At 34.0% G+C, this 13,329-nt stretch overlaps 1 protein-coding gene across 4 annotated transcripts; it reads right to left on the reverse strand.

The window, feature by feature from the left end:
* Positions 1–183: 183 nt before the first annotated feature.
* LOC108220883 (uncharacterized) lies at positions 184–8,594 on the reverse strand. 4 transcript variants are annotated; one of them, XM_017394766.2, is made up of 8 exons: positions 8,440–8,594; positions 3,802–3,992; positions 2,854–2,952; positions 2,246–2,275; positions 2,037–2,138; positions 1,521–1,628; positions 933–987; positions 184–389 (listed from the first exon to the last, which is right to left on the reverse strand). In XM_017394766.2, exons 3-8 carry the CDS (start codon positions 2,943–2,945, stop codon positions 345–347), a joined length of 432 nt encoding a protein of 143 aa, XP_017250255.1. In that variant the 5' UTR covers positions 2,946–2,952; positions 3,802–3,992; positions 8,440–8,594; the 3' UTR covers positions 184–344. The 4 variants fall into 4 exon arrangements, with proteins under 4 accessions (XP_017250255.1, XP_063950875.1, XP_063950874.1 ...); XM_064094805.1 differs by having other exon boundaries at positions 3,802–3,879; positions 8,440–8,567; XM_064094804.1 differs by lacking the exon at positions 8,440–8,594 and adding an exon at positions 5,232–5,457.
* Positions 8,595–13,329: the final 4,735 nt, after the last annotated feature.

Here is a 13,329-nt window from a genome sequence, read left to right on the forward strand (position 1 = left end):
AATCTATATGACTGCATGTTTTCTACTAAAATCATCAAAGATTTTTTGATACTTGAATAATGCATATACACCTAAGGTTGAACTGAAAATTTTAATTAAACATCTCACGGTGTGTTGAAAAATGGTTTACTAGTTTCTACTCTAGCAAGTCTAAATTATCATTACTCATTATTACCTCAAACATATTAAATTCATAATGTGATAGATAATATTGTTTAAAAATAGATTTACAGTTCATACATCAAATAACGTTATATCAAAAATATATATATTTGTCAATTAGGTGGAACCTTAAGTTCCATGGATTACAATTGAAGAAGAAACTAATTAAAGATCACCAGTCATCATTCTGCTGGAATTTGGAGCAACTCTCTTATCCCTTCACAAACCTGCATCACAATCCATTAAAAGAAAATGTAAAAGACCTCTGGTACGTGGGACTGTAACTTTACGACTTAAACATCATCGCAACTTCTTTTACAAGGTGGAAACACACATCTAACATCAACCAATAGTAAACACCATGCGATCATGCATATTAATCTCAAGTATAAACCAACGCCACACTCAAATGGTTATATATACAATTTTAAAAAATTCAAAAGTATAATTTTACCACTCAGTGATCCCTAATTTGTATTAATAGTGCTGTGATACTGGTACTCAAAAGTACATACAACAGTCAGTCGGTCACCATAATTTAATGCCTGTAATGTGGTAAATTAAAATTCAAAAAAATAAAATAAAATTGTATCTCGAGTTTTGGGATAGGTATACCAAAGAAAAGTGCCCTGCATTAGACCATTGTATATAGAAGTCTACTAAGCTGTATATTATTCCTAGTTCTGCTAATGCAGGTGTTTCTTAATAGAACAAGATCTGTTGAAAAGTAAGAATAGGGAGGAAGTGGAGAACCACAAAAAAAGGCATACCATCTTGATCTGGGCTTTGATGGATGCAATCAGTCGAGTGTACTCCTCCATTTGCCTGCACGGTAAGTTTATTATAAATAACAAAATGAATTGCACTGTTTCTGCAAGTTCAATATGCATGGGAAAATAGAAAGAGTGAGTCAACAGAAACTAAGGAAATTCCCCACTACCGCTGGACTGAATGTTCTATATAGATATAGGGCGTGAAACAAACTAAAACCAAGGTAACGAAAATATGAATAGAGGAACAAATTAACAACAATAAAAATTAAACATGGGTGATTCAAATTTTAAGAATTACTACTACCCCAGAGGTTTTTCCAACCAGGGAAGGAAGAAAAGTTACGGGAATTGAAATCCCATAATATAACCCAATTAGGCCCATTAACAATTGCGCTTCTTATAATTAACCTGCTTATATATGTTTCCCAGCACCCCATATAAAAGTACAGATAAAACACTATTTCCCTCTGCACCGAGCATATCGCAACTAATTAATAACAGGTACAAAAATAAGCATTTATGCTGACTTCCGTTCCCCATTAAATATTCATCAGAACGTAAAGGTGAAATATAAGAGGGACTAACCTGGCCAATTTCTCTTCTCTAACTGAAATGTAACTCAAAGCTTCAGACCAAGTGAACTGCACATGAAATCCGAGTCCAACATCTACAAAAATGTGTCTTGTATCTGGCCTGTAAACACACATGAACAGTATGATGTGAAGTATTGTCATTCCTAGATATATGAAGAGACAAGAAACCATGTCGGCTACTGTAAGATTGAGAGGCTATTGAAAAGTGTTAGCAGTGACGAGTAAAGCATCTTCTTGGGTTTAAGGTTTCTGACTGTTGCTATATACATCACTCATTTGGAACTACAATAATTAATTGCATGAGACACTACTAGCTGAAAAAAGGATAGTGCGTGTTTATTCCTCCCGTCAACTCAAAAATTGAAGGAGCCCAAGGATAATTACTCAAAACCCCAGTTAAATTATCAGTTAATGCTTTTCTTTTTCTTTATGCACATAACTTCAGCACGTATATATCTTTACCAAATGAGATTGCTTCAAAATGAAACTGAGGGCAATATAGACGTACACATCAGCTTGGGCATAAACTTCAGAACCAAGGTTGACCAATGTCCTCAGACTTGTTACACTATTCTTCTCCAGATTCTCTATATTTCTTTTCAGATCAGAGCTAAATTTGTGAAGTCAAGTAAAATCAAATACCAAACAGAATATTCAAATTATATAACCACATGTAAGTCAAGAAAAATAAAAATAAAAAGTTGAAATAAAGGATACAAAGTCTTTTGTTGATCGAAGACCTTGTCCCTGCAAAGAAAAAGTGAGAAGTTAAGCTCCAAAATTGAGACATATGTCCCAGATTTAATATATGGGAGTGAGCCAAGATCTTGCAACGTCGAAACAACACCGATGGTAAAATTTAAGGACAATACCGTTCTTTTCTGAGTATCACAGGAACGAGAAACATAAATATTGTATACATTAATTAAAGCATTGAAATCTTGTGCTTTAACATATGAACACAAAATTTCATTTTAAGTTGGTGAACCTTCCAAATTTCCTAGAAACGATAAGTAAATTATTATATAGTTTCTGGTGACGACAACAATAATAATGGTAGCAAGACTTTATATTATTAATAGTTTCTACTGACTTCATCAATAACCACAAGAGCCAAAGAAGCACGTTATATCAGAAAATATGATTTGATGTGCATGGCGACAAGCTCAAGGGCTGTTGAAAATAAAAAATCATTGTTCATAAGATCAAATGAGAAGCTGTAAAATAAATATATATGGTGACAACATAAAATGAGATGTAGGTTAGCTAGAACATAATTAAGTACGATATTTCGATAAAATGAGATGAGATGTAGACAGCCATACCTTTCAGCAATGGCATGTACAAGATCGGGCTTTAAACGAAGATCGACAAATTCCTCGAATCTTTGTATTTTTTCTTGCGTATATGCATCCATGATAGCACTACAAGAAGATCAAAATAATAGAAGTTAACCACCAAATAGGGAGAATGCAGCATTGAGTTCAAAGTAGTAACAAAGTACATTTGTTGCACACAAGTCCATTGCTCAATACTAAACTTTTAAGAAACAAAACCAAAAATTCACCTGACGATCAATTCATAATAAATCACAAAAGTAACCAATGAGCACTATTATGTATTAAGTCTATGTATAAATAAATGATCACTAATGTTATACAACTGCGTTAGTATTGTAACTATATTATCCTTTATTGAGACCACAATCTGATATTCAATATTTTAACTGAGCTGGCAATTTCGGGTATTGGGTAAGATTCGGGTCGGGTTGATGGTCGCGGGTCAGAAATTTGACCCAACCCGAACCCGACGCGATATTTTAATAGGTCAGAATACTTTAACCGAACCGAATAACGGGCCTCTTACGCAACTCCAATTATATCTGAGTTTTTACTTCCCAGTTCTAAAGAATTTGCATTTTAAGAAAAGGTTTATTCCATCGGAAGTATACTTACAACGGATAAGCCTTACAACCATGGGAACTAAACCGGGTTATGAAAATCATTTATAGAGATTTTGAAACCATGTGTATCAATTTGATAAGTCACTCTTTCCAACTCAAAATCGTACTTAAGTCATGCATTTGCAATAAGTAAAAGTTTTAACGAAAGAGCACTTGCTTCTAAATATAGAATTTGAATAGGAATACTTGCAGTAATTATAAGTTGAGAATAGAATTACTTGCAAGAAAGCTTGAGAGAAATAAATCCATCAATATCATCATTGAACAAAATATCTCACTTGAATAATAAGTGAAGGGTTATAGTACTTGCCTCACTTTTGCTGATTTTCACACCGATTAATTTCTACCGGACTATCTCACAGCACAGCTTCGTCTTAAGGAACTATTCCTGATTCAATTCACAAAGCTATTCAACTACTTCTGAATGTCCTTGATATACAAGTCTGGGTTGATTCTCCAAGAGTAACACGGTACTTCGGTTGTCGATGCCGACGGAGTTAACTAATATCGAATAACGTATAAAATCCGTAATTAGCTACCCTTCGTAAATCCATATACATACCACATAGTCAGATAAACACATAGCACATAGTTGAACAATTAACTTTTATAGCTATTAAAAGTCAATATTGATAAGTTAACAAATAACATGTTTCAATTAACCATGTTACCTTATTCTTAACTATTTAATATCCTTCAACAAGTAAAACATATATAATTTCTATTGAAAATTCGGCAGCATCTTATTTATCGGACTATCCACCTGTTTTCCTATACTGTTCAACAAATAATCAACTCAATAAACCAATCATATAACATCAACCATTACTCATTGACTGAATTTAAATAATTAGCAAACTCTGAAATCATATGCTAAATCATAAGCCAATAATTCAACTTTTTAACAAAATATTTCTCAGAGATCTTTATAAATATTATACGCAGAGGTCGCGGAAATTTCAACCCAACTCATAGATTTAAACTTGCAAAAACAATTCTCTTTGTGACATCAAAACAGAATTTTCACAAGTTTGCGCTGTCGACATTCAAACATTTTTAATAAATCAAAAATACAAGTTTTTCACTTGAAATTTTTATAAGACCTCCCTATACTCTCTGAGTAGCTACAAAATAAGTTTTGGCTTGAAAATCAAAGTTTAAGTAATTAAACTTTAGTTTAGAAAGTCGAAAAACGAAGCAGTTTTGTACTCTACAAATACCATACTAAAACTGTCATATCTCCTAGCTCGCTAATCGAATTGATTCAATTCTTTCGCGCACATAAACTAGACATCAAGGAGAATATTATTACAGAAATATTAAACATAAAACTTGACTCAATGAGCCCAGAACTGTGCTTCAAAAACAGCCCAGCAGCAGTCTAAAAACTTCGACTTGATTATGTATAATTCTAAATCTTTAATCCACTATTTAAACTCTTAAAATATCCTTTCAAAAACATATAAACAATCATCAAACTTGCACATATGTTCTAAAAAAACAAGTTTGATACCCGGTCATATACTCTTGTTGATTCAAGTACCCCACAATGTCCAAAGTTAGACTCCAATTAAACTCCCTAATTCATATAAGCATATATACACAAACATATAAACAATTATACACTTCGAGTCATGCCAACACTACCCAAATTACATAACCCAACACAACACAAGGGAGTTATGCTTATATAAATACACATACATACGTGATTGAAAGAGGTAGTGGTCTGATTTGTACCTAAATTTGAACGAATATGGAATACAATGAACTGCTAATTAGGAAGTGAAAGCGATTAGGAGAGAGCCCCGGGGGAAGGAGCACGGCTTTGAGTAGAAAGAGAAACGGAGGAGAGCGGAGGTGAAAGCTTGGCGAAGGCGGCAGGTGATTCCGGCGGAACCCGACGGCCGCACAATACAGCAACAGAGGTGGATACCGTGCGAGAGATGTAGGCACGAGAGAATTGCGAGAGAAAGGATTAGAGGCGGTGGGTGTAGTGAATAGCAAGAGAAGGTTTTGAATAATAATAAACAAACAAATAAATATGACGGGAGATGGCTTGTTACGCGGCTAACGCACAAAAAAGAACACTGATGCGTGGCATAAAATAAATAGAACTGCTAATCAGTTTGCTATGTATACGTTTTAACTGATTTGCGGAGAAAATTCACTATAAAACTTCTCCCGAAAAGTAACGAAATATTTTTATAAATCCTGAAATATTATAAAACTAATAAAATAGAAGTTTCAGGATTTATAGAGCATTTTCAAAATTTATACAGAATTTAGAAGGTTCAGAAACTAATTAAAAATCATATCGTTGTAGAAATAAGATTTTTAATATTTTAAAAGTTCCTAAAAATATTTATGATCACTATCGAGCAATTAATATAATTTTTCAAATTATATTTGTATTTTTACAAAAATAAATATCCATTTAAGAGGATAACAAATTTTAATAAAATAATATAATAATATCAAAAGCAGAAAAATGGACACACAGATATAATCGTACACAAATAAATCAATTAAATCTCGTAACAAATAATTGCACAATCAATAGATATTTTCTCATACCCAAATGACAAGGAAATACTTTAAACAAATATTTTTGGAAATTATCAAGCTATAATAAAATATTGAATTTTGTTTCTCATTTTTCTCGAAAATAACGAATAAAAATAATAAAATAATTTCTGAAAATCCGGGTCGTCACACGGGTAACCCGAATTCAACCCAAAAATGACCCCTTTTTTCCGAGTTGATTTTGGGTCAACCTGAATTCGACCAAAACCCGAAAAACTTTAACCCGAATTCATACTTTACGGATCGACTTCATGTCGGGTTGTCAAGTCGGGTCTAATATTGCCACCCCTAATTTTAACTCGAGCTCAAAGGTTACGAGAGCATACAAACAAACACAACACATTTGGAATCTTTTAATTGCATTGATCGTGTGTCATGGGCAACAAATGAACTCCCAGAGGCACTAACGAAAAATGCTGGTTTCCAACTACGGGGAGAAGTGATCAATTGCTATATGCATGAAGTCTTGATTGCCTGTAGTGGCCGATACTTTTTATATCCTAACATCAATTTACAATATAAAATATTCAAAAAAAATGGTGGACTGTAATCAAATATATATTAACTTCAGTGAGGACTGCAGCGACACAAGACAAATTAAGCCTAACATTAACCATCATGTGTCAACTATAACCAAGTGAATAATAACTCCTAAAGCCCCAATATCGTGACACATTCATAACAAGTGAAACAGGAGGATTTAACAGGTGATGACTGTATCCTAGTATCAGATAAAGCCGAATGCAACTTGAAAAATAAACATGATGAAAATCTCTCTGTGATCTTTTCAGTTCATCTTAATATGTTACTTACTAATCAACAGAACTAGAGATCACTGAATCCTTATACTAGTGATGCTATATTTTACATAGCAGGTCACGGCAGTAAATTTGATAATCTTTTATTTGTTTGTCAAAGATATATGAACCATCAACAGATTTTTCCAACACCTCAAGTTTTTGTAAGATTTGGTCTACTGGTCGCCCAACAACTTCTTACATTTTAAAAGCAGTGGCCTGACTTTTAATGATTACATTAGTATCTACCCAAAAAAGGCCAACAAACAAATCCGTTAATACTTAATAGCAAATCTCTTGAACCATACGTGAAACTTCGGTTTGATCCGGAGCAACAAAATGTTACTAACATGCTCCTAACTTCCCACAAGAATGAAGACAGATATATCACTCAGCAGGTAATGCCAACTGTAACTAGCAGATAATATAAGAGACTAGTGGTAGCTCTTACATTATATAGAAAGAGATCCTCCGATGATTGATTTCAACTCCTGAACTAGCCCAAAAGTACAGGTCAAATATGAACTAATGGCATGTCAATATATCCTTCTCGTACTATGAAGTCTGGGTTTATTTTACAATACCTTAATTGCCTAAACTGCTAAACCTACGACTTATAAAGCGCAAATGAGTTTTTACGAATTTCATTTCTCTTACAGCCAGTGGATTAGCATTTCATCTTATAACTCATGTAGCTAATATTTGTATAAAGTGTCGCTGAATGGAACCATCTACTAAATTCTTTTATACAGTACTCTGTGTTGTTTCTTGGAAGAGGAAATTCAAGGAATATCTACGATCAAGGCCCTTATGGTCCTCTACTCCTTTGCTTATAAACAATACATGGCCTAATATAGACAACGATGCCGTGTATAATCCTTTGACCCTGACCAGAGAGACAGGAACAAGCAGAGCAAAAAAATCACCTCGTCCATGTATGTTCCCTACGTTTCCCATAAACAAGTACCTGTGCGGGGTTTTATGTTGAGGATTTTTTCTCTATGAAAATAGATTTACCCTATAATAAGTCTTTTTACAATTAGGTTCTGTTGTGGTCGGAAGGAGATAAGTAGGTCTTACTGCGTTGTGCCTGCTCTTCTGTTTTATGAGATATATAACCCAATAGCAATTAGTTTATCTTTATTATCTGTTGTGCTACATAACCATGCCGTTTTTTTAGAAACAGGTACCACCTTCGAAGTTCTGCTCAAAGTTGACAATGTCAAATTGTAATAATCCGAGCTTGCAAATCATATACATTGTGTTGGGTTTTTACTTCTGTGCAATTTATGAATTAGTAGATTTATGTATCAAATGTCTGTAACGTTCTTAGAATTTGGTTGTTTACATTAGTAATAAATAATACCTATTGCATACTTGCATCCCTACATAACCAAAAAAAATTCACTGCGGACTTCTATCGAACATATTGTGGGGCATAATCAAACATCAAAATCAACTGTTGTCCAGTAATTTATTTCGCTAGCGAACCAACAAAGCACGATCGAATACACATGCGATAGCGAGAGCAAGCTAAGTGAGAGGTTATTACGTTCGGAACTTACCGAGATCAAAAGAAAATTGGCCGGAGCTCCGGCCGGAAGCTTTGGGTTATGCAGTAGTAGTTTTGCTGCTGTCAAGACGGACGTTGGATAGTTTCAGTCTTTCAGATGTTATAAACTGAAGGTAGCCCATTGGGTATTGTGGCCCAAACATAAAACTGAAACTGTTATGAGTTACTATCAGACAAACGTTCGGCTTGTTTATGAAAAAGATTATAAAAATAAAATATTAATTTTCTTTATAATTAATTTTTATGTTTTATCAAAAATAATAAATATAAAATATATTTTAACATGTATATAAAAAATATTTATTTTTCAAAATAATCTGTTTATCATTTCGGTTAACTGTAAAAAATTGATTAAGTATTTAGTGATTCATCTCGCGTGTTTAGTAAGTAATATGTATTTATGCTATTAATTAAGTCACTAACAATAATAATATAATATAAAATAATTCTGTTAACCGATCGCTTATCGGTTCATATTTTCCAATCGAAATTGAACCGAAATATTTATTTAAGTTAATTGAATCAAATATTTTTCGGTTAATTGATTCGGTTTTCGGTTAACCCGAATGCTCACCCATCGTATTAACTCATCGTAAGATATCAGTTATTGTAAATTCATCCAAACACGTTCTGATACATCATAATTTAATTAATTCCGCATAAAAATATGGAGAATGCTCTTATATAAATTTAAAATAATCGACGTAAACTTTAGAATAATTTGAATTCTATAATACTGTAATACTTGGATCCGGAATAAATGTATGATGGTATAAATAAATTAACGAATTTTCTATGGTGTGCCCAAGGGCACACAATAGTCACTAACTCCCATGAGAATTCTAGTTTTTGATTGGTGGATGGATAATAAATGTAAATGGCCCCCCTGCATTCACATCAATTCCACCAATCAAAACAAGCCATTTTCATGGAAGTTTGTGCTTATTGTGTGCCCTTGGGCACACATTAGAAAGACCGATAAATTAAATATAGGTAACAATAAGGGGAGCAAGCGGAAATTATGGTATGAATTTCTGGAAATAAAAGCTCGTTTGAAGCTGTCAGGCGACTCATGGAGTATTTTGCAAGAGTCTCACGAAATGCCAAAATCAAGTAGGCGCCAGCTTGTTTTTACGTTGTGTAAGTGTAGCCGTTAATTCTGTGGGTTCATGTGTATCTACACGCCAACGCATAAACAGCCCACTCAACTCTTTACTCCCATCTCTCTTTGCACCACCTTGGCTTTCTAACTCTCAAACTCGACCTAGTTTTAATATTAATTTATTTATTTGTTGGAATTTGTTTTTTGTCCAACAAATAGTAGATGTGATATGCTTCTGGTAGCTTATAAGATATATCTTTCTTAGTTACTAACAGATTTCCGTTGCTAACAAATCATACAAAGACGCTAAGAAACAGTCAAGTCAGCTTTCTAAGCAACTTCCTAATCCCCCTCTTTTCCTCATAATTGTTGTAAACAAACACCTCACACATCTGTCAAATGTTTGATTAAGTAAAGCTGGTCGCCCTCTAATTAAGTACGATTAATGTTAGCCATTAGCTTAAACAAAGCTTTATTTGTCTAAAATCAAGTTATACGATATTTGCAAGCATTCTATACAATTGAAACAATTGGTAACGGGACGGACAAAAATAAACGTAATTTCTACTCAAAAGTAATCATCACAAATCTGGAAATTATCTGAAGTTTCTCTATATAAAACATTAAGCAATGCTGCTCAAACGTGTTGAATCAGAACAATTTATATTTTAACATAAACATGCATCTTAAAATACAGATTAAAATACTAATAACAAATGCTCTACCTAATACTACTTAATTAGTAAGTATTACTAAGCGTTTACTCGGCCCATATAAACTATAAAGTCATCAAACAAACTGTAAGTGTGAAAATTACGAGTAGTAAAAGATTGCCCAAACAAAGGGGCCGTTTGGCTGCGCTTAAAAGAAGTGACTTATTGCTTAAAGTAAAGAAGTGGATTATAAGTGATAAGTTGGTTTGGACTTATAAGCTATTTAAGTGTTTGGATAAATTCATTAAAATTCATGACTTATTAGGTATAAAAATTGCTAAAATAATAATAAAATATCATAAACTATCTTTTAGAATGATCCTACACATTGTTGTGAAGTTAAATTTCGAAAAAAAAATAAGTCAAAAAAAAAAGCTAGCATTTCTAACTTCCAACTTCTCAGCTCATAAGTCATCAGAAGTGCTTCTAACTTCTTTACACAAACACTCCGCAAAAAGTAGAAGTTGGCTTATAAGCTAGAAGTCGGCTTTTAAGCGGTTGCCAAACACCACCAAAGTTGTTTGTTAGTAGAGTGTATGCTGGCCTTCGCATTAAATTAATATACTTATATAAACAAAAAGTGAGGGGCGTGTAGGTGGCGCCTCTCACATCGCTCCGTTCGGTTCTTACAAGCAAAGGTAGTTATAGACCGCTACGTGGGAGTCGACAAATCCAAACACGGGAGAATAATATAGTCTTGACATGATATTGATGGATGATATCAATAAATTAACAATTAGTGATGTATGTTTGTTGGTTATTCTTTTATAATACTTATTTGTTAATCGGACATGTTTGTTGTTAATTTTTATATGATTTACTTTGTATACATGAAAATATTATTCATGCATTATCTGTTTGTTTCGTTCAAGCAACTTTTAAGTAAAGGATGTTTATACAGTTGTGAAAAATAAAGGTTGTTACACGCAAGGGTAATTATAGACCACTATCTCACGGATTTAAGTTAGATGTTTTTGTGCACAATCAATTCAAAAAAAATGGAGGAAGGTGCCAATCTATGAACATAATTATTTTTAAAAAAAAACACACAAATAAAATTAAGATTCGTCGTGCTTTAAATAGTTAATTAAGTGTAGGAATTTATATCCATTTTTTCACCATGAATTATAATCCAAATTTTGCAATTTTATATATTAGTATTGGTATTACATCAAGATTTTTATAATATAAAATTTATTTTATCCTACAAATATTAATTTTTAATTATTAATTACTTTTTATAAACAAACACAAAATTATTGTCCTCTACAGTATTAATATTGAATCATTAATATAATCTTTATAAGCCGCCGCAAATCGCGGCTTATCAGCTAGTTCTAAACCATTTTAATGACATTAATTAACCTGAGAATCCAACATATATTCCGCTACTAGCTGTTGATTAATGATTGTTTATTAAACTCGTGGTGCGACAGACAGACTTTTTGGCTACATTATAATATTTTGTTTAATATGCAGTGAGCATGACTGGGCATATAAATTTATGTTCATGAAGTAGTAAATAAAATGTTATCTTAAGAAAGTCGAACACTGACTCAAATTATAAGTTAACGACTAAAAAGGAAAGTTGGTGTTTGTTGTACATTTGTTTTGACAACTCATTTCTGTTTGTCAAAGCTCAAAAGGCCGATATAAGTTTTAGTTTGAGAAAACCAAGTGTTGAGAAAAGTTGCAACGGAATGTATGCACCACGAGTTTTTTTTTTTTTTTTTTTGAATAAAATCGAACTTGCATTAGATAATAGAATCTAGCTCCAACGAGCGAACAATGAAATTAGGAGGAGTGACAACCCACTCTCCTACGTCTGTCATAGAATAAGCAGCCTGTGCTAGGACATGGGCTACATTATTCGCAGAACGAAAAGCAAAACGAAATAGCACTTGATTTATGTGCTTACTTAAACCAATACAATCAATGACAATTGTGTCAAACAAAGAATTCCCCGGGCTGCCATTGCAAGTAGCAGCTAATGCGTAGCAATCAGTTTCAAACTCACACTTCTGGTAGCCTTTCTTTATAACCCAGGCCAAAGCTTCTTTAAGGGCCAAGGCCTCAGCTTCTCTCGGATTCCATTTTCCTGGAAGTTTCAGGACATGAGCTGCAACAAAGCCCCCTTGATCATCTCTGACTACTGCTGCCACTCCAATTCCACCGAGCATGAACACTGCTGCGTCAACATTTACTTTAAGCCATCCCCTTGACGGCTTCGACCACACCCTGTCCCCATTCACTCCTGTAACTGACATACTCCCTTCTCTCGCCTGCACCTCTGTCCATTCTCGAATTAAGCACTTGGCTGTGTTCCACACCCCAAAAACAGAACCATTCACATGATTCCAAACCCATTTGTTTCGACGGTGCCATAAGCTCCAGCACAGCATTGCCACTTCTAAGCACTGATCTTTAGTGCCTCTATGAAACACGCGGTTAAGCACTTCCTTTGGGGTCTCCTGATGTGTACATTGCACCAACGAATGTAGACCTACTGTTCGCCACAAGGTCAGGGCAAAGTCACAGAGAAACATAGTATGCACGTTCGTTTCAATTTCAGAATGGCACCATGGACATAACGGATTGACATCAACATATCTATTGTAAAGCGCTGCATTAGAGGGCAGACATTCTTTACATAATCTCCATAACACATGTGCTACCTTTCTCGGGAGTTTCATTGTCCAGATTCGTTTCCACATCCGTTTATACTCATCATCACACTCACCTTGAAGCAGTCTATAACAGCTCTTAACGGTAAACACGCCCTTGTCCTCCATTAACCAGTACCATGAGTCTTGTGTTACATGCCTGGAAAGTGGTATGCTTTGAATTCTCGCACAGTCCTCCGCATCAAACAGATCATTTATAACCTCTAAGTCCCACTCTGTACCTTCATTATTCATTAAGTTACGGACCTTGATGTTCTGCAATTGGTCATAAACACCTGTTCGAATATATCCATGGGATATATCGGGTAGCCACGAATCCTGCCAAACCAGCGTATTCTCGCCATTCCCAATCTTTCTACGAACTCCACGTTTTAACGTCTCCA

The sequence above is a fragment of the Daucus carota genome, chromosome 5, assembly GCF_001625215.2.
Source record: "Daucus carota subsp. sativus chromosome 5, DH1 v3.0, whole genome shotgun sequence".
Taxonomy (NCBI): domain Eukaryota; kingdom Viridiplantae; phylum Streptophyta; class Magnoliopsida; order Apiales; family Apiaceae; genus Daucus; species Daucus carota.

Coding starts and splice junctions, on each gene's coding strand:
- LOC108220883 (XM_017394765.2), bottom strand. CDS start 2,945: ATGGATGCATATACGCAAGAAAAAATACAAAGATTCGAGGAATTTGTC. Junction 2,276..2,853: donor GTACATGCCATTGCTGAAAG/GTATGGCTGTCT, acceptor TTTTCTTTGCAG/GGACAAGGTCTTCGATCAAC. Junction 2,139..2,245: donor TTCGATCAACAAAAGACTTT/GTATCCTTTATT, acceptor TCACAAATTTAG/CTCTGATCTGAAAAGAAATA.